Consider the following 21,217-nt stretch of genomic DNA (forward strand, 5'->3'; position numbering starts at 1 on the left):
GGCACCCAGGGCACTTTGGGGCCATTCCCGGGATCCCACATGGCATCGTCTGTCTCCCCTGGCGATGCCGTCATGCCCGAGACAGCACCATGCCTGCTCAGAAATGGCGGCCGTGTCCAGGGCAAGCTCAGGGCCGGCTGTGACCACGGTGACAGTAGTTGGCAGGATCCCTGGGAGACGGGGGAGCCCAGCTGGCTGAGGAAATTAGTGAGATGACGAATCGGCCAGGCAGCTTCCGTTGGAATGTGGAGAATTGGGGCAGCCCACGGATATCTGGGGGATTCCAGAGTTCTCTCCAGGGCTCCCTGGGGCTTCTGAGCAGTGTCCTGGGCCAAAGTGGCCAGAGCGGCAGCATGTGGGTCCCACTGTGTCCGCCTGCCGCCCTGCAGGGAGAAGCTGGCTTGGAAGGCCCTCCTGGGAAGACTGGCCCCATTGGCCCCCAGGGGGCCCCTGGGAAGCCCGGGCCGGACGGCCTGCGAGGGATCCCCGGCCCTGTGGTGAGTGGATGGGGAGGCCTGGGAGGGGCGGCGTCCGCTTGGGGATGGCATGATGTGCTCACTCAGGGCTGCCTGTGTTGCAGGGTGAACAAGGTCTCCCGGGATCCCCAGGCCCCGATGGCCCCCCTGGCCCCATGGTGAGTGACCTCCCGAGGAGCTCCCCGAGCAGTGGTGGAGGGTGGGATTGGGAGGCCAACCTGACCCCGCCACCTCCTCCTGCAGGGCCCCCCAGGACTCCCCGGCCTCAAAGGAGATTCTGGCCCCAAAGGGGAAAAGGTAAGATGGCCCTCACCTGCCTCTGTTTGTGACTCGCAGCCCTCCAACACCATGAAATACCGATCTGTCACCCACATCTGTCAAGTGCCTGCTGCAGGCTGGGGACGGACACCGAGAGCTAGTGACACAGAGACAAGTCTGTGACTCGGTCCCTGCCCTCAGCTGGGGACCCACAAGGCCCACATGGTACAGAGGTCCCAGCTGAGGGTGCCTAGGACCTGAGGAGCAGACAGGACGCGGGTCTCCTGTCCTTCCCACCGGGGGTGTGCGGGAAGCCTGCGGCTGGCAACCCTCATCCTCTCCAGTTGGGGTGGTTCTCTGTCAGCACTGAGCTACCTACAGACGTAAAGCCTGCATACGAGCCAGGCTGTACGCTCTGGGGGGAAAAGGCAGCGTGCAGTCTTTGTGGTTCCACTGTAACACCCACCACCACACACCCCAGTCCCCAAGGTCATGAGAGCTGGAGGAACCCTTCCAGAGCTTTCTACGGGCTCATAGAAAACAATCTCATGTGAGCACATGTGGAGGGTTTTTCTTTTAAAAATAAATAACTATGACTCTCTGCATCTAAGTCCGTGAATGTAGGTTCTGTTCCTCGTAACGAAAGGTATGTGTTTACCATAAAAAACCTGGGAAAAGCCGTGCACGAGTGTTATCCCCCAGCAGCCCCTTTTATCCATGGGGTCTGTGTCTCCCCGTTTCTTCAGTAGGATTTTTATCTTCTCAGAGCTGCTGTATTGTCCCCAGCCTGCCCTGTGGTTTATTTCAGCTCCAGGACACGTTGGCTGGTGACTCGGTGGCATCCCATGGTGTGGACGTGTGGCCACGTCCAGCTGGCCCACGTGGCTAGACGTGAGGCACCAGCACCACGACGGCCCTCATGCCTTTGTGTCTGTCCCACAGGGTCATCCAGGCCTTATCGGACTCATCGGCCCTCCGGGTGAACAGGGTGAAAAGGGTGACCGCGGGCTCCCCGGCCCCCAGGGCTCCTCTGGCCCTAAGGGAGAACAGGTGCGTGAGATGGCGTTGCCAGTGCTGTGCCTTACAGGTGACGAGAAGCATCTTAGGACTGTGGGTCTCTGTGCCCAGTGGACCCAAGGCGTTAAAGCCCGATGGACGTCCTCACGTTCATCAAATACAGATGGGAGCAGCTGAGAGGATGCTCGGCTGGGACCGTGAGCTGGGACACAGCTGTGGCCCAGCCCTAGACCCTGGGAGCCGCCTGAGGCGCTGCCAGGAGTGCAGGGCGCAGAAGGGTCCATGGCCTGGGAAGGGGCGGTGCATGCCCTGGAGGCGGAAGAGGGGCCATGGCAGACCTGCCGTCTGCTGTCCCCACCCGAGAGCCACCGGCCTCATTGCAGAGTGTCAGTCACTGCTTCTCAGATCAGCTTGATGGAGCACAACATGCCTCTGAGCTGTGCCCACTTTGGCCCACACCTAACCTGGAAGGCGACAGAGCTGGAAGGGGTGGAGCCTGTGAGGCAGGGAACAAAGTAGAACCGTCTTTGAGTACCCTAAGGTTGTGGGGTGGTATCCTTGGGAACCCCTGCCTTATCCACCTCCGTTCTCCCTGTGGCATTGACCATTTTCCCACTGCCCAGTGTCTCCAGGCCACTCTCAGACAAGGGCCGCCCAGCAGCTGTGAGAATCAAAAGGCTGTCCAGGGTGCCTGCCACCAAAGGAAAGCAGCCCTCTGTGCCCCCACCCCGAGCTGGTCCCGGCAGCGTGACTGATGGGCTGATGGGACGTGCTGGCTGAGATTCTCATAAAAAGGGACGCCCCCACCCCCACAGCAGACATGGAGGGAGAAGGCATTCAGCCGAGTGAAGCCTGCTGTCCCCACACCCCCTTGCTAGGCTTAGCCCCGGGGGAGCCCACGTGGCTGGGGCTCCAGGAGAAACGTGCCTGGGCCTGTGCTGCAGAATGCCGTGGTGATGCACAGGGACACTCGACCGCCAGCACATTTAGAGGCTGGACAGGACAGATGGAATGGACAGGACCCCGAGACACTCGCTGTCCCCCGCCACCCGCAGCCTGTGTTAGTGGGGAGACCTATACCAGAACAGAGAATGGCGAAAGGGGACCAAGCCAGGGACGATCTCAGAGCCCCTGCTCCTGCACTTCAAACTGCACTAGAAAAGATGTCTTAACACGAAGGTGCCTCCGGGGGCCTGTAGATGCCGGGGAGTCCCTTCCAGCCAGCCAGGGAAGCAGTGCCTGGGGGCGGTCAGCCTCCTGCTGGGCGTTCAGACCCCACTGGGCCTCGCAGAGATAGGTAGACCCCTCACAGTGCAGCCGGCCGCGAGCACTAAGAGATGTGTCTGTGCTGATGGAGGACACGCTGTCTGCAGCCCTCCTTGTCCCATGATGGTCACTGCGTTTTCTGCTCCTTTGCAGGGTATCACTGGTCCTTCTGGCCCGATTGGCCCCCCAGGCCCTCCCGGCTTACCGGTATGTATCTGGGAGGGGTGCATGATTTCCCGGTTGTTGCTGGGAGAGGTGGGAGGCGGGTGGGCTGACTGTGGGCCTCTGTGTGGCTGGAGAAGCGTGAGAACCCCCCCCCCAGGATTGGGGCCCTGGAGTGGATTTGCTCATTAACTCCACATTGGGGTCCGAGTGACAGAAGCAAGGAAGTGGGGTCTCTGGGCCCTGATTTCAGGTGGAGGCAGGGCGGGGGAGCCCCTATTCTGCGGGGGCTCTGGGGAAGCTGAGAACAGCAGGAGGGCCCCCCCCGCCCTCCTGATCCATGTGAACGGGCTGGCCTGACCCAGATATAAGGATTTGGGGGCCCACCCTCTAGGCACCAGCCTGGGCTGCCCCGTATTGCGGGGAGACCCCACACTTTAATGACTGGATCCCCCACAGCCTTGAGCCTCTACCTGCCCTAACCCAGGGCGTGGGTCCACATGGCCAAGGCGGCCCGGGCCACCGGGGCTAAAAGCTGCCCGTACGGGCTGGCGGGCTCTGTCCAGGGCCTGAGGCCAGCACGCCCTCTGTGATCTCTAGCTCTGGCTGCCTGAACTGTTTCCCCGCTGGGAGATTTGGGGGCTGACCTGGGGCAGGCAGGACCCTCCCTGTCTCTGTGTGGGGGAGCTCAGCTACACCCTAGCCCCATCCCCATCTCCCCATTTAAGCAAGTGCAAGCAAAGACTCCTGGAAAGGGGGACACGGGTGTGAGGAGGGGTAAAGACCGGGCAGGCCCGAGTGGTGGGTGCCTGGAGCTGACGGGCCACCTGCTCACAAGTGCCTGCTAACGCCCGGACTCTCCATAGGGTCCTCCTGGTCCGAAAGGTGCTAAGGGCTCCTCGGTAAGTGGTGTGCACCCCCGAAAGGGCCCATTCCAGCTTGGGGGAGGGATGTGTATCCCCTTGGGTGAGAGCCGCCCTGGACACCCCCTACCCCCGACTCGTGGCTGTGCCGTCCTTCACGCGCCTCCTCCCGTGCTGAGCTGTCCTGAGCTCATCTCCAGCCTGCGTTGGCAGATTGAGGGGTGCCTGACACAGCGGACTGTCCCCCGGCTCCCCAGCTCGGGGACACCTGGTTCTTCCATCTGGGAGTGGGAGGGGAGTAGGGCCCTGTCAGCCCCCCCGGCACATGAAACTGTGCCTCCATCTTCCCCACACAGGCTGTCAAGTGTCCTTCTAGAGTTCAAGGGGGATTTAAGTCACATTGTGCCTCAGTGATCAGAGTGGGTTCTCTTTCCTTTTTCCCCAGGGTCCAACTGGCCCAAAGGGGGAAGCAGGCCACCCCGGACCGCCCGGCCTGCCGGTGAGCAGTCTTTGAAGGCTTGGTAGTAGGGGTAGGGGTCCTCCTGACACCCAGGGCTCTGTGGGAAGTTCTGTTTGTGCCGTTGACTTTCCGAAACTGTGGAACCCATGTGGCATGCGGCACGGTGGGGGCCTGTCCCTGGGATGGAGCCGAGGGAAATAAGTGACCCAAGGCTAGACGTCCCACCCTGGGAAGTCAGCTTGGCCGGAGAGAGAGACCGAGACAGAGAGAGAGACAGAGAGAGGAAGGGAGAGAGCACGTGTGTATGTTCATGTATGTTTGTGCGTACCTGTGCATGTGTGTGCATGTGTGTATGTGTGTGTGTATGCATGTGTCGGGTAGACAGCATGAGACAAGGCCCAGAGGTGCAGGACAGAGCCCCACCATAAGCCAGGCCAGTGAGCACCAGGGGACACCCCCCTTTGGCGGTGCAGCCTCTCGACTCCTGTCCTCGTCCTTGGCTGGGGCCTCCTGACACAGCCCCAGGAGGTGAAGGCTTCTGGCATCTCAGGCATCATGCGGCCCCACTGTGTGCAGCAGGTTGGGTGGTAGAGGCGCGAGGAGAGCCGGGGGCTTCGACTCCAGCTGAGGCTAGAACACCCGAGCACCAGGCCAGGCTGAGCGCTGCCGAGCGCTGCCTCTGCAGGACAGGCAGGCGAGGCCAGGTGGTGGCAGGGCTGGGTCTCAGGAGCTCCTGGGACTCAGGTTAGAGGAGGGAGGTGCTCGGTGCAGGCAAGGCCCAGAAGAGAGGTGGGTGTGGAATGTTCCAGAGGCAGCAAAGAGGGAAGTAAGCATGCTAAGATGGATGGCTGCAGCCTGCAGCCCAGACCGTCTGTCTGTCCCACCCACGGCACCCGTCTGCCATCCCCAGGGCCCCCCGGGCGAGGTCATCCAGCCCCTGCCGATCCAGGCATCCCGGACAAGGAGGAACATTGACGCCAGCCAGATGCTGGACGACGGGGATGGAGAGAACTACATGGACTACGCGGACGGCATGGAGGAGATCTTCGGCTCGCTCAACTCCCTGAAGCTGGAGATCGAGCAGATGAAGCGGCCGCTGGGCACGCAGGAGAACCCCGCCCGCACCTGCAAGGACCTGCAGCTGTGCCATCCCGACTTCCCAGACGGTAGGGCGCTGTGCCCGGGCCCGCGGGACAAGCAGAGGGGTGAGGCCGGGGCCGTGGGCACGGCGGGCAGGCCCAGGCCTGGGCTGTCACACGCCTGCTGCAGCCTCAGTGTTCCCATCTGCGCAGTGGGGGTGCATCGTGCTAGGACACATGCCGGCAGGCTGGGGAAAGAGGGCGAGGCTTCGGGGTCCCACAGAGCCGCTCCAGTCTAGGCTTAGCCTCCGTCTCATGGGTGGTCTGCTCTGTCCTGAGCCTCATGTGCCCGTCTCTCCAATGGGAGTATTCACACAACAGAGGACAGAGCGAAATGACGTGGAGCATAAGTGGTTTGTCCTGGCACCTGGCACCCCTGTGGTGAGTGTGGGCCGCGGCTGCCACAGTCAGCGTAAGCACCAGCGTCAGGATTAGTGCTGGTACTAATGCCGCTGTTAGAAGTACCTGGGGGTGCGCTGTTCAACCTCCCAGTATCAAGCCCGCAAACCACTCCTGGTCTCACCGTGTTAAACTCCCTGGAGGATAAAATGGCATTGGTCTGCTGTTTCCCTCTGGGGTGTGAGCGTTTCTCCCGCAAGAATGGAGGAGCACTGCAGGCCAGAGAGGGGAGCGTCTTGCGTTTCCATCCACCAGCATGTGGGGCCGCCTCCCCTGCCCAGGGCACGTGCCCCGCGCACCCACATCCAGCCGTGTTCTTGGGGATGAGTCTGCCCACGTGTCTTTAGGAAAAGCAGAGCAAGCACAGCCCCCGGGAAGGCCCGTGCTGGTAGCATGTGGGCTGGCGTGGTTTAGCTGCTGAACTGAAATGGTGCAGCTGCTTCTTGAACAATGCAGGGCTCCGTCCTCACGTATCCCCTCACCCTCCACATCCAGGTGAATACTGGGTAGATCCAAACCAGGGCTGCTCCAAGGACTCTTTCAAAGTTTACTGCAACTTCACAGCTGGAGGGTCCACGTGCGTCTTCCCCGACAAGAAGTCCGAGGGGGTAAGTGCCCACCGCCCCCCATGGACTCCCTCTCACAGCGGGGCCAGGCCGAGGGCTGAGCCCTTTCATGCATGCAGCTTCAGGAATGAAAAACAGAAATCAGTCAGGTTCAAAATCAAGGTTTTCCTTCCATAAGTAGCCCTTAAGTTGCTTTAAGAAGAGTTTTTAGTGATGGGGTGGGGGCCATGCAGCCTGGGGTCTCAGAAGTGGAGGGAAGCTGGCTCCTGGGTGTCCCCCGCCAGCCCCGGTGCTAGGTAGATCCCTCCTAAATGACTTCGTAGCTCTAACCTCAGACCAGCCTGAAACCCACCAGAGGACGTTGGGGGCAAAAGTGACCCCAATGTGTCTTTTAGAGGCTGGTGTTTGCGTGGATTCTTCGTGTTGGTACTTCCGTGGCATTTGCTGCTCTCCCGAGTGCAGTCAGAACTGTGTTAGTAAAGACTTGGGTAGCCAGGCTGTGACCCAGTGAGACGTTGTGGGTGTCAATTTAGCAGTTACCTCTGAGGTCGTTCCAAGGTCTCACCTCTATGGTATGTGTTTTACAGACAGGCATGTGGATGGTGTGTGTGTGTGTGTGTGTGTGTGTGTGTGTACAGACAGGCGTGTGGATGGGGTGGGTGCATAGATGGGCATACATGGCAGCTGTGTGCTGCTTTCTGTGACACGTGCGTCCGAGGCCTGGCCCACTTTGGCCCAGAACACGAGGAGGAGGAGGAAGAGGAGGTCTCTAACTGGGAAGGTGACGGAGACTTCAGCCACGACGTCCTCTGCATTGGCCTGAACACACCCTCCTCTGGACGTTCCTCTCAGAGAACTAGCCGTCCTGTGACAGGGCTGGCCAGTTCCTAGAGGCCGTGCTTGCCATTCAGGCTCAGGCCAGCAGGAGTCAGCAGCCCATGGTCACGACTTCCTGGTGGCCTCAGTGCCGTGGGCACTTCCCTCTGAAGGGAGAGCAGCTGTGTCCTCCCAGGCATGGTCCCCTGTCCCCAAACCTCACTGTGACCCTGGAGAGCTCCAGCACGCCTTGGACTGGGAGACCTGGCTCACAGGAGCAGGGACTCCAAACTGACGGGGACCACTTAGGGACCCCTGTTTTATATGCATGTTCCCCCAACCCAGAATTTGAAAGCCTTGGTAACCTGTTACTCCCAGCAGCAGACCCCCTGAGGTCAGAGAAAATTCAAAACTCAGGTGCTTCCATCGGGCAGAGGCCCAGAGGAAAGTCAGATGGAAAAGATACTGTTTCTCATCCTCTTTGTCACTGTCTGTCCTCAGCATACAGCCTCACTGCTGGAGAACTGGCAGGACGCCCCTGAGAGCCCTGGTCGCTGGTGGTGCGGCCAGGCGGACAGCGGGCTGGGGCGCTGAGTGACCCCGCTGCCCCTCTGCTCATCCTCTGCACGTGTGCTGACCAGCTAGGCGTCCACGGGCGGGGACCCTCGGGCTCAGGCCACGGCCACTCAGCCTTGTGCAAGTGGAGACCCCCTGCCTGGTTGCCCGGAGGAGGGGTGGGGGTTTCAGGCAGGAGGCTGGGGTGAGGCGAGCGCATGCCTACATCTCTGGTCCTGTTCCCGGAGGAGGCTGTTACCTGAGCATGGCACCACCAGCGGCAGACCTGGAAACCAAAGTGTGGGGGCTGACGGGCGGGAGGCAGGTGACGCCCCCTCCTCCAGCGGCCCCTTTCCAGGCTCTCCTGCACGAGGCCAGCTCCAAGGAGAGCCAGGGGGGTGCAGACAAGGATTCTGACCTTGGGCCCACACACGGGTCCCGTGGGACCTGGGGACAGGCTGACCGTGGGCACTTCCATGCCGCTCCCAGTCTCTGAACCTCTGCTCTGGAGCTGGCAGCAGGGCTCCTCCTGGAGGCGCTCACTCATTTATTCACTCAGTCACTCATTCACTCATTTATTCACTGCGGCCTGAGCCCCTGCAGTGAGCAAACTGCAAATGGGAGCCCCCGCCCGCCTATCAGGGGGACACATGCTGTTCCTCCTGAGGACACATCTGCTTCACACACACCACACACACACCTCACACACACCACACACACACACATACACCATACACACCTCACACACCCATATACCACACACACCTCATACACCTCACACACATACACCTCACACACACCACACACACACACACACACACACCTCACACACACACAAACACACCCTCATATACACACGCACACCACACACCCCTCACACACACACACCTCACACACGCCCCTCACACGCACACATCACACATATACCACACACACCTCACACACACACACCTCACACACACACCCCCACACACACCTCACACACACCACACGCACACACCACACACACACACACACCCACACACACCTCACACACACCTCACACACACACATCACACACACACATACCTCACGCACACCCCTCACACACACACCTCACACACGCACACACCTCACACACACACACCACCCCCCTCCGCTGGTCCGACTGTGTCACAGATGCCCGGTGGACCCTGGCAGGGTCTCCTGCCCACACTGTCCCCAGGTAGAGGCCATGTAGACAGAGCCACACACCTCAGATCCGGGGCTCAGTGACAAGATGTCCCTTTGTCCTTCCCTGAGCCCATTAGTAAATATTGGCTCTTATTATCATTATCGCTGTCATCGTGGCCTGTGACGACCCATTCGTTCGTTCACTGACTCCACACGCATTTTCAGCTGTTACTAAGGGCCAGGCAGAATCCTTAGACAACAACGGATAAAACGCAGACTGCGACCCAGCTTGTACAGCCTCGGGCCTCCTTGTCGTCACTGGTGCCTCAGCTCTGGGGGGAGTTGAGGCGCCTACAGGGATCCTTTGCTGGCCAGTCATCGAGGCCACCTGGAACGAGGGCAGGACGGGTCCGCCCAGCGGGGGAGAAGGCGAGTTTGCAGGACGTGGGGCATCTTGTGGAGGCAGGAGAAGTAACCCTGTCGTTCTCTGTTTCTCTCCCTCTCCACCTCCCCTGCTCGATGTTTAGGCCAGAATCACTTCCTGGCCCAAAGAAAACCCGGGTTCCTGGTTCAGTGAATTCAAGCGTGGTAAACTGGTAAGGCGGCTCCGGCCCCCCCTCAGTTGTCTTTCAAACCCGCCCATTTCCTATCTTGCAGAGTAAAATGGCCCGATGGCCCAAAGAGCAGCCTTCTACCTGGTATAGTCAGTACAAGCGAGGGTCCCTGGTAAGTGCCACTGGGCGCTGCCTGCTTGCCGCACAGCCTGGCTCGCGGCTCTGCATGGGACTCACGGCCGCCATGCGCCGCGCCTGCTCGCGCCCCTCTGGCCAAACCGCTCCACGGCACGTGACAGCCAGACGCAGCATCGGTGCCCACTCCCGCCACGCCCACGACAGTGCCTTTCAGCCTGGGAGCAGGCGGATGGTTTTCCATTCAGTCTGGGACATGAGGTTGGCATTTTGGGCGCCCAGAGCCACAGCTGGGGGCTGCCGGGGACCGAGACCAAAGCCAGCAGGAGTGGGAGGGCTTTCTTCTGCTCTGCCCTGTGACAGGTCCTGGACCACTAACGCACGCAGAGTTCTCTTCAGGACTCATGGCCCCTCCCCGGCCACTGTGAGGGCCTGCGGGGCGTACTGACCCTCGAGCTGGGCACCCCATACGGCTGTGTCAGTTCCTGTTTGAACTTCTGGGGAGCCAGTCTTAAATAATCCTTCTCGAAATGGAAAGAATTGGCATCCCTTGTCAGAACTGAACGTGGTGCCTTTGCCGCCCGTGGAGGGACTGTTGGCGTGACGTGGCTGTTCACGCACAGAGGAGTGCTATTCCCTCAGGAGTCTGATGGGGGCCCTTTTCCAGAACACAGTGCAGAGCTCTGTGCTCTCCCGAGCACACAAGGACCAAGCTTCCAGAATGTGACCTGCTGCCATTAGAGCCTTACTTTGCTTGTAGGTCACTTCCTCGGGTCTAGTCGTCCCACCCCTCAGTGACCCCTGAAGCAAGTCCTTTCTCACTCAGAAGCCAGCTCTTGGGCTCCATGACTTCCGATCTGACCATCTGCCATCAGTCCCTGCACCCCAGCCTTGGGGGGCGGGGGGCACAGAGGCCACGTTGCCCCCATGGTCTCACAGAGCGGTGGCTTCCAGACAGCTTTGCCCTGTCGCACCTCTGAAGATCCCTCGTTCCTAAACCTCAAGGCACTTGCGGCTAATTGTTAATGTTTCATGCCCTGTTGTCACTGATTCCAAGTTGCTCCAGGTCTTTGCAGACACTGAAGGTTTGCGCTCACCTGGCCGTGTGTGGAGACCTCCTTTCATTTCCTGCGTGAACTCAGGCCCTCTCGCCTCCTGTCTCTGCTGCTGTTCCTCCTTCTCCACCTCTCTCGTGCTTTCCTCAGAAAAGGGCGACTGGCACACAGAAGGACCTGAAGTGGACGCCTGCTCAGATGGGGAGGACCCGGTGCCCGGGGGTGCTTGAGGGTGGCGTGGTGGGCATGGGTTGGGCAGAGAAGGAACCGGGGAGGGCGTGCAGCCCCTCGGGCCCAGGGGAGGCAGTGGGGGCTTTTCTGCAGCCTCTTGGCCCTGCCTTCCCCAGACAGGACCCTCACAGCTCACACCCACTTACCTTACTCCCAGGAAACGGTGACGGAACGCCCGTTTTCAGCCATCGGCCCAAAGAGCCCACCTCTACCTCCGTCCTATTTTACAGCTGACCAAGGGTGGACAGGCATAGATGGTCCAGGGGAAGCACCAGCCTCTCTTTTGCACCCCGACTCATCATTTCTAGCTCTGTGAGGGCATCACGAGTGCACAGAACAGTACAGAGCCCTCCTTGAAGAAATAGGTGTTTTATCAGGGCTGAGCTTTATCCCCGGACGTACCACATGAGGACGATAGGGCAGAGACTCTTCCCTGGGAGGGCAGGGTCTCCCGGTGGGATCTGGGGTCCCAGCACGGCACTGGGAGCTTGGGGTCCTTCTGTGTCCAGCACCGCCAACTGCTTCTCCCTGTGCATGCGTCCTTTCTCGAGTCAGTCACGTTTCCTCCCAGAAGGAGTGCCTGATGGCCTGGACTGCGGTTGGTATTCAGCCCTCTCCCTCGGGTCCACCTGTGAGGGTTCAGTGGCCAGTGGTTCTGTACTGTGCAAAGGAGCGGGATGTGGGCCTGGCCCCACCTTCAGCTCTCGCTGATTATTTGCACAGCTTAAGTGGGCTGTGTCCTTCGGTTCAGCATGGCTCTCTTTGGATGGGCTGGGGCAGAACAGCCGTGAAGCGGCAGCTACGAGGGATGGGCCCGCTGGCCTCAGACCCTGACGTTAGTCTGCTCCATCGTGTGACGCACAAACACAGCGGCCCCCTCTCTCAGCGGGCGTCTGTGTGAGGAGAGCCTGGCCTTCCCTGCAGAGAGGGCTTTCGGGTGGTGCCCGGGTGGAGAGGAGAAACCTGCCTGTCCCAGGGGATTAAGAAACAGCCACATCCCTGGCAGTGCTAAGGATTCAGAAAGCTGGGGTTTTCCAGCGCGATGGGATTTGTCTCTTGGGACGCCCTTCACCAGCCTCATGGCCTGTGAGCTGAGGAGCCCAGTTTTGGGGTGTCCAGCTGGTGACGCTGGACAAGTCACTTAAGAACCAGCACATCCTCTTCCCCTGGTGCCTTGCCCTGGGTTTGCTGGCAGAAGGACGGTCATTTCACCAGAGTGCCCCGGGTTGCCCCCACTCAGCATGGGCACCGATGACCACCCCAGACCCCTCTGCTCTCCCCTGGATTCCATGCCCAGCAAGGGGCAGGAATAGCTGAATGCCGCCCCATGGCTCCCCTCTGCCTCCAAGAGGGCACCCCATCCCCTCAGCCTTCTGGCTGTTGGCCTCCCGTGGGTCAGCCTTCCTGCCCTGCTGGCCTGAGTTACTACTCCCTGAGGCCTCCTGCCCTCTCTCCCTCACATTCTCATGACCCCCTGGCCAGCGCTTTGTACATCACTGGCGCTTGGCAGATGATTTTTATTTATTAACATAATCAAATGAGCACTTTAGCCAGCCTCAGGGCTCCATGGCACGGACGTACTTGCCCTCGGGGTACTCACAGTCCAGAGAGGGCTACAGTCCAGGCACCAGGCACTTAGGACACAGGGGTCCAGTGCTGGTGTGGAGGGCCTTACGGCCTGCTAGAGAGGTGGACACTGAGCTGGGCCAAGGTGAGGGGGAGAGGGCACCTAACCCGGGCAGGCTTCCTGGAGGAGGAGGCACGTGAGCTGAGCCCTGGAGGATGAGTAGTGTTCAGCCAGGCACAGAGGAGTGAGCTACTTAGGTCCTGAGAGAAGTGAGGTGTGGCTCACTGTGTCCCAGGGACCCCCATAAGGCTGTGCCCCAGCACGGCTGACGCTCCGGGGTAGACAGTGGTGGATGAAACCTGTGACGCCCCGACCGTGGGGGCCTTTGTCGCTGTGGAGCGCCCCTCAGTGCTGAGTGCCCCCTTCCTGTCCCCCCGTAGCTCTCCTACGTGGACGCCGAGGGCAACCCCGTGGGTGTGGTCCAGATGACCTTCCTGCGCCTGCTGAGCGCCTCCGCTCACCAGAACATCACGTACAACTGCTACCAGTCGGTCGCCTGGCAGGACGCCGCCACGGGCAGCTACGACAAGGCCATGCGCTTCCTGGGCTCCAACGATGAGGAGATGTCCTATGACAACAGCCCCTACATCCGCGCCCTGGTGGATGGCTGTGCCGTGAGTGTCACTGCGGGCCCCGCCCTGGGGGTGGGATCCCTTCACACCTTGAGTGAGCAGTTCATTCATTCAGTCGACGCACATTTACTGGGCGATACCGTGTGCCACGCCCTGAGCTGCGTGCCAGGTGCCATGGCGGCCCAGACGCGGCGCGGCCCCCTGGCTGGCTGCCACACGTGAGTGAGGAGGGAAAGCTGACACTGGACAGGAAGGGCCAGGGAGCCTGGGTCCAAGACCCTGTCCCTGGTGTGACGTGCAATGGAGAACAGACCTGTTGTGGGTCCACTTCAGAATTCAGACTCCCTCTCCTCAGTTGGGTCTGGTGTAGGAATGGCCAGAGCTGAGACTGGCTTTGGATTTGCTCCTGAGAAGGTGGCTATGCCGGGAAATGGTCTGTGGGCGCCGAGGATGCTAACAGCAGCCCTGTGACTGCCCGGCTTGCGTTAGGGCACCTCCTTGGCCCCCGTGCCATCTGCTGGGAAGGGCAGTTCTGCTCCCAGCAAGGGGCGGCAGGCCTGAGAGACGAGAGGCTTACTCAGGCCACACAGCCAGTCAGGGCTGGGATTGCATTTCTTCTGCAGCCCCTTGGCCCCCAGTGTCTTGCCCTCCTCTGCACCCCCACAGGGGGCGCCCAGCCGAGGGTCAGCCCCTCGGGACTGTACCTCTGGGGGCTGCCGTGTGCCTGGACAGCCCCCAGGGCTGAGCTGTGTCTTGTGTCCTGGGAGGTTAGGGCCAGGCCGTGCACGGGGAGCCCGTCTTGTTGAACTCCCTGTTGTCTTCACCGCCTTCTCTCCAGAGCCTCTGCCTGACACCCCACCCAAGCCAGCTCCCACGGGGGCCAGGCGAACGTGGGTCCATGCTCAGGTTCCAGGGCCAGCCCGTGCCCATGGAGGCCCTTCTGTATAGGCATCACGCTGGTCAGAAAGGCCTTCTGGACGTCCTGGGCCCAACACCAGACGGGTCCCCTCCCATGGATTTCCGAGTGTAGTCAACCAGCTGTAATCCCGTCTGGTTCCTCCTGTTTCCAGACATTCTACCAGTTCACTCCCAGCCCACTCTGAACACAGCAGCGGGCATCTGCCAGAGCTGGTCTGTGTGTGCCAGGCCAGGGGCTGTCCCGAGCACCAAGCCACCTCCGTGTGTGTGAGCAGCCAGGGCTCCCACCTCTAGGTTGGTCCCCACCGCAGGTGTGGGCCTGGTGTCGGTATAGGCGTTCCCTCCTGTCAAGCTGTGTGGGATTTGGGCGTTTCTCTCATGTCTGCTGAGGCCATCCGGTGCTGTGTGGGCCAGGCCAGAGTGTCCTGGTGGCTCTGAGGGCAGACCCGGGCAGGTGGACGCGAGAGGGCAGTGCTGACACACAGGCTGGGCTGCGGGGTAGAGCCGAGAGCAGGACTTGGGAGGACCCAGGTCCAGCTCCTTTCTCCCCTCACCTGGCTGCCCCTGGGAAGCTCTGCTCCTTTTCCCCACAAATGGTCTAGTGAAAACCTCCCAGGGGCGACTTCTGGGGATGAAGGGCGAGTGTGCACAGGGCACGCGTGGGGCCGGGCACCAGTGAGCAGGCTGCATGGAGGGTCCGCCTCTGCTCCTGCTTCCATGCCCCTGGGGTCCGTGGGGTCCACACTTCAGATCTGACTCGGGAGTGTGAAGGGCTTGTCGCGGTTTGAGGTCAGAAGGACCCAGTGTTCATGTTCCTGACACGTAGCCCAGGCTGCTTCCAGAAGGTCATGAGGCAGAAGTACAATTCCCCTCCGTCGCTGCCTCCTACGAGCGAGGATAATAACAGCAGCTGCTCCGAGGGCTCGTTCCAGGAGCACATCCAGTCACGCCTGAAAGGAGCTGAGAATTGCATTTCGCTCGCCATACGCCCCAGAAGAATCCCCGTTTCTGTGACTATTTTTAGTCACATGGCCCACTGGCAGGAGGCAGTGAAGGTAGAGATGTGAGAGACATGAGGAGCCCGCCAGAAGAGAGGCAGGGCCTAGGGACCGAGCCTGGACTTTGGCTTTGAACTTCCTGGCTTCCACGGCAGAAAGGGAAACCCTCTGGGTGGCCCCGTACATGCCCTCTGGTAAAGGGAGCAGAGTCTGTCTTTGAAAAGGTGGAGGACACGCCAGGCAGAGTAGTCTTGCTGATGGAGAACGTTGTCTCTGCAGGCGTGCTGGGGAGGGAATTCGGGGGCTGGTGAAGGGGGCACTCCTGGACAACGCAGGCAGTAAAGTTGGCCAGGAGCGGCCCGTGCCCTGCTTACACCAACCCCCCGAAAAGATCAGTCCCTGTGTAATTACACAGGAGACCCTGACGCCCTGATGTGTGCCTGCTAGATTCATAGTGCAACAAGGGCCAAAGAAATCGGGACTCCCACGCAGGCGGGCGTCATGTGGCTGTGTCGCCTGATTGAAGGGCCATGGAGCCGGCTCCGGCCCTGAGGAGAGGCACAAATCACTGGGCGAGAGGCCCGGGGAGCCACGCCACATAAATCCTGGTGTTTGTGCGGCTGTCTGCCCCTCGGGGCCCATTCCTGCCCGTGATGGTTATTTACGCTCAGGAATGTGGGGTAACAGCAGCCTGGGCATGGTGGCCTGCTTATGTACGCCCCCTCTAAGTGCTCTGATAATTGCACCCATGGGGCCCCATAAATACAGGAGAAATCACCCTGCCAGCCCAGCAAACGCGGCTGTCCCCTGGGCGCGGAAGCCAGGCGGGCGCTGCCCAGCTGGTCAGCTGTCTGTCTCATGTGATTGCCCATGTGCAGCATGCGGACAGGTAAGCGGGCAAGGCCCGGAGAGGCTTGGGCAGGAAGGGTGGACACTGGCTCTGCCTCACTGGCCTGGCCAGCTTAGGGGCAAGGGGTCAGCTGCCTCCCAGGGTATCACCCTTGAAGGCAGGTAGGTGGCCACCATCCTTGGAGACACTGCCCAGCCCCTGCTGCCCAGTCCGTCCTGGTAGCTACAAGGCTGCAACTGGTCCTTACCTGCTCCCTGGAAATGGAGAGCTGTGGCTGTCCACACAGGCCAGTGCGGTGTTGTCCCAAGGCTGTGGTCTGCCAGGCCAGGCCACGTTGCTTGAAGCTATCAGCATCGTGCTGCTGAGTCCTGGCCGCCCTATGACAGGTCCTGTAGGACAGGGTGGCTGTGAAACACATATGTCACCATTGTCTGAGACGCTGATAAACAAATGCAGATCCTGAATCCCACCCGGGACCCACTGAACCTGGCTCTCGGGTACAGTCAGGGCCAAAGGGTGTTGACAAGCTCTCTGGGGACTCATGGCTCTGAAGGGCCAGTCCCGCTTTAAAGTAACCCCAGCCTGACCCAGTGGCCGATGGGAGTCAGGTGTCTTACTAAGGCAGGGATGTAGGCAGGACAGAGACTGTGGGAGCTTTAGAAGGCGGTGAAGCCAGGAAACACGCAGGCGTGGTCATCAGGTGCCCTGTGGTGTGCCTGGCCCTGCCGGGAGCCCTGGACAGGTGAGGGTCTCTGTGGCTCTCCCACCACTGCTGGGACGTTCACAGACCCGTTTCCAGTTCAGAAACCTGGGCTGCAGAGAGCGCGGTAGTTACATTGCTGTAACAAGTTACCCCCAGACTTCGCACTTACGCCCACAGGCCTTGTCGTCTGGCTCGCTTTCTGAGGGTCCGGTCTGCGTGTGGGTCACGGGGCCCTTCTGGCCCAGGTCTGTCTCAGTTAACTCAGGCACCGAACAAGCCCCACAGCTGGCAGCTTAAACAACACATTGATTCCTCAGTGGCTCTGAGGGCTGGACATCCAGATCAGGGTGCAGCATGGTCAGGTCCCACAGGGACCCTCGTCCCAGTGCTCATGTGGTGGAGAAGGCCAGCCTTCCAGCGGCCTCTTCCAAGGGCACTGACCCCATTCACAGGGCTCCACCCGCATGACTGGTCTCCTCCTGAAAGTCCCAGCTCCTAACAGCCTCACGCTGGGGTAAGGTGTCAACATCTGGATTGGGGGGCCCAACATTCAGTCCCTGGCAGGTGTCATGAGGGTGCTGACTGCAGTCAGGAAGGGTGGCCTGGGCTGGGAGGTCTGCGTCAGGATGGCACACGCACGACGCTGCCCACACGCAGCTTCTCACAGAGGGGTGACAGAGGGCTGGGCAGCAGGACGGAACCGGGCCCTCGTGGACACAGCCACCCAGAGAGCGGAAGTCACCTTATAGCAGCCCCCCTTGCAGCGTCTTCCCACGTGCCACGCAGGACCCAGGGGCTTCATCCACCTGGTCGTCACGGCCTCCCTGGGAGGGATGCTCTGCCCCCCAGGAGGCCCCACCATCTGCCATCAGTAACCCCATCACCAGGGACTGGGTGGGGAGGGAGACCCTCCCTAGGGCCAGTTCCAGCTGAATGGGTAACGCTGTTCTTGGTGCCAGGGGTGGAAAGTCGCTTGTCCAGACAGGTCGGCAGGTAGGCGTCTGCGATGGTCGTGGACCCTCGTCTTAGGGGAAGTGACAGGAGGGCAAGGCCAGCTTAGCCTCACATTTAAGTGTCCTGAATTCTCAGAGGTGACTTGGGTGGCTTTCCGGACAAGAACAGTCTTGCACCTTCATTCCCTGTTTTCTGGGACACGTGGCCCAGCAGGGGACGAGGGGTGATGCCTCTCCCGGGGCAGTTCTGTCACCTCTCTGACACTCATTCCTCTTTGGGCAGGTGGTGCTTGCGTTCCCACCCCCGGTTGAGCTGAGGGTGAAATGAGTTTCGTGGGCGCTAAACGGGTGTTCTGAGTGAGAGGTGCTGACTCACCCAGTGGTCACCGCTTCCCTGTGTGCCCTCGCCCTCTGTGCCTCAGTTTACCCAGTCCTCCTCTGGACCAGCAGTGGGCAAGCTTCTCTCCTGTTCCTGCTCCACTGAACGTGGAACCTCTTACTTCTGAATGCGATCCAGCCTGGGGAGGCCACGGGTGGGGCTGGCAGTCAGTCGTCACCGTCTTGGGATCCTTAGTTTTGAACAAGGAGCCGGTGGTTGGGTGTTCCAGTGGGGCCCACGGTCCTGGCAGGACTGCCTTGGGCAAAGCCAGTGGTGTGACAGGGGGTGTCCCACCTGGCAGGGAGGCGGTGGGTCCGGATGTGCTGCGGACTCTGTCACAGGACCCCTCCCAGGCCGTGGGGGGGACTAACTGGGCCACGGTGGGGTGAGGCCAGCTCTGGGCTGGCAAGGTTCCTCCTCCCACCTGCCCGTCTCAGTGCTGAGGCATCACGCGGGGCGGGGTCTGCTGGGTGGGGGTGGCCTGGGAGGCCCCGCCCACTCTGACTCCGCCCCTCTCTCCCGCCCGCTCCCAGACGAGGAAAGGCTATCAGAAGACGGTGCTGGAGATCGACACGCCCAGGGTGGAGCAGGTGCCCATCGTGGACATCATGTTCCACGACTTCGGGGAAGCGGCACAGAAATTCGGATTTGAAGTGGGGCCGGCTTGCTTCCTGGGCTAGGAGCCCGGCCCCCACGACCAACCTCGTGACCTCAGCGTGCCGCCTGTGGGTGTCCTGGACAGTGAAGGCCCCTCGTCCCTTCCCCGACCTCGTCTGCACCTCAGCACCCCGCCGGGCCGCACCCCAAACCAGAGAGAGCAAAGGGAAAGAGCCATGTCCCCTCCCCGGAGCCGAATCACATGACCTAGATGTCCCACGGCCGCTGGGCCCGAACGTTCCGTGGACACCACGCTCCACAGGGATGGGAACAGGGCCACGCTTCTTGCCACTGAGCTGACCGATGGCGTTCGTGGAGGGTCTGCAGGGCTGGGGGGTGGGGCCACGGTATTTGGAGATCACTCTTTTTAAAAAATTCCACTTGAAGATGTGTATTCCCCCTGACCTTCAAAAAATGTTCCGAGGCAAGCCACGTAAAGGTCACCCCCACCCGCCAGAGCCTCCGATCCCAAGAACACGATCCGCTCACAGGCCAAATGTCATTCGTCATGGGCCTTCCCGACGGATCAAAGGTGCTTTTGTTTTTGTGAGTTTTAAGTAAATATTTGTATTGTGTTGTCATGAATGTTCAGTGTCCCTGACTTTCAATCACACATGGAAACTCAGCTCAGTCCCATTGGGACAAGGAGCAGGTGTCCCCTCTGGATGAAATCTGATTCTGCTGAGACACGGGAGGCCCCCCAACCCTGGACAAGAACGTGCCCTAAATTGGAAATTCGCCCAGAGCAGCGAGGATTCATTCCACCATGTAAACACCAAGTGCCAGTACCCTTTCCTGACAACTTTTTATTAGCTCTGGATCATTTTTTTTAATGGGGAAGCAGAAAAGAATTTTACACTTTACCTTTTCTACATGCACTCAGATTAAAAGGCAGGCTTCAATTAACTTTAATGGCTTCCTTTTTCCACTTTTCTTCCTGTAGGCCTGGTGGGAGGATGGCCAGGGCAGGAAACCACGTTTTCTGTAGATGGTAACAAAATGAAAATTGGTGCTTATTTTTACACTTCTCTTTTGTGGTGCTATCTGTTCTGAGACCTTGAGGGCGACCCTGGGGGTACCTGGCCGTGCCTCACTCCCACCTTCCTCCACAATCCAGGACGTTAGATAAATGCATGTCACCTTCCTCCCCACTGGGTTCCCTCATTCTTGTGCCACCAGACCGTGGTGCAGCCGCTCCCAGGCCTGTGACCAGTATTAGTAGCTTCTGTGATTTGAAAACACACACACAATCCGAGACGTTGTCACGTTGTCTACGGTGTAACCATAGCAGACTGTATTCGGTTGCCGAATGTTTGTGGTGCTAATTTCTATGTGTTCCAAGAACTGCATCAGGCTCTTCAGTTGTCCCCTGTTCTCTCCGCTGGGCTGCCCCCCACGCGGCCTCAGCAGACAGAGACACACGCAAGGAACTCTGTGTCTCTCGGGCCGCCAGCAGGGCCCCTTTCCCACGTGCATGATTTGAAATGCCATCTGCCTCATCCTGGGCAGGCAAGGCTCGGCCCAGGTGTGGTTCCCTCCCCTTGGACGCGGGGCCACCTCCTGTGGGCGAGGACCCGAGGGCCGGTGAGGAAAGGCATCCCTTTACTGTGAAAAGCTGCCCTCACGCAATGCCCTTTCTTCCCACGATGGGAGAAGCAAGTTGGGCCCCAGGGCCCTGCACAGCCCCTCAGGAGCTGCTGTCCTCCACCGACCCCGCCCTGCCGGCCAGAACGTGGTTCCCGCTTAGGAGACCACAGCAGAGCCGTCCGGGAGAAACTCAACACCGCCCACGAGAACTTCCTGAATGCCCGTGGAAATCGAGTCCTGCTCTTGCCAAAGAAATGTCTGGCTTCAAGCATCTTTCGAACCCAGGACGAAGCATGCACCAATGACTGTTGCGTGCATCTCTTCTAAAGAAAAGCCATCCCCCAGGATTGCTGCATGCGCCCTGTGGGTTTCTCTAGGTCATGTGATTCTGGTGGAATTTCTCATCCCTCCCGCACCCTCCCTTTATTCTGTCATCTTCTTCCTCCGTTGGTCCCTTCAAAGCTGTTGTAATTTGTACTGAAGTCAAAACGTGTCCCGTTCCCCCCCAGACCACTTAGCTGCGGTATATTGCAATAAAATTACTTCTTATATTTGCAGAAATTCTTTTGGCGTAATTTTATTTTTTCCTCCTAATCTATATAATTGGACACGTGTAGACGCAAAGAAAAAGAAAACGGTAAACAGAAAACCTGTGCTAAAGATTCTAGGACATTTGGCCCTTTAAAATATAATGTCAAATGACGCATTGTTCATTTCCTAAAAATTCAATAGACATGTTCATAAGTTTTAACTGTGATGCCCAGGAAAGGGTGTTTTAAAATATTTTAAACCTGTGTAACAGAAGAACAATTGTAATAGTTTTTCAATAAACCGAGTTTACTGTTTCCACTGTAAACACACGATTGGCT

The 21,217-nt window shown here is 59.6% G+C and overlaps 1 protein-coding gene across 3 annotated transcripts in view; it reads left to right on the plus strand.

Moving 5' to 3' along the window:
• The window catches only part of COL5A1 (collagen type V alpha 1 chain), a 148,003-nt gene extending 127,094 nt beyond the window's left edge, over nucleotides 1–20,909 (plus strand). For 2 of the 3 annotated variants that reach the window (XM_019718216.2, XM_074331331.1), the window contains exons 55-66: nucleotides 390–497; nucleotides 581–634; nucleotides 720–773; nucleotides 1,677–1,784; nucleotides 3,171–3,224; nucleotides 4,046–4,081; nucleotides 4,488–4,541; nucleotides 5,413–5,668; nucleotides 6,536–6,648; nucleotides 9,657–9,725; nucleotides 13,112–13,345; nucleotides 18,638–20,909. In XM_019718216.2, the coding sequence (XP_019573775.2) occupies nucleotides 390–497; nucleotides 581–634; nucleotides 720–773; nucleotides 1,677–1,784; nucleotides 3,171–3,224; nucleotides 4,046–4,081; nucleotides 4,488–4,541; nucleotides 5,413–5,668; nucleotides 6,536–6,648; nucleotides 9,657–9,725; nucleotides 13,112–13,345; nucleotides 18,638–18,784 (1,287 nt within the window). In that variant the 3' untranslated portion in view covers nucleotides 18,785–20,909. Of the gene's footprint in view, nucleotides 1–389; nucleotides 498–580; nucleotides 635–719; nucleotides 774–1,676; nucleotides 1,785–3,170; nucleotides 3,225–4,045; nucleotides 4,082–4,487; nucleotides 4,542–5,412; nucleotides 5,669–6,535; nucleotides 6,649–9,656; nucleotides 9,726–9,786; nucleotides 9,856–13,111; nucleotides 13,346–18,637 lie in introns of all 3 variants that reach the window. The other variant, XM_019718217.2, reaches the window with a different exon arrangement.
• The last annotated feature ends 308 nt before the right edge of the window (nucleotides 20,910–21,217 follow it).

The sequence above is a fragment of the Rhinolophus sinicus genome, linkage group LG04 (assembly GCF_036562045.2).
Source record: "Rhinolophus sinicus isolate RSC01 linkage group LG04, ASM3656204v1, whole genome shotgun sequence".
Taxonomy (NCBI): Eukaryota; Metazoa; Chordata; class Mammalia; order Chiroptera; family Rhinolophidae; genus Rhinolophus; species Rhinolophus sinicus.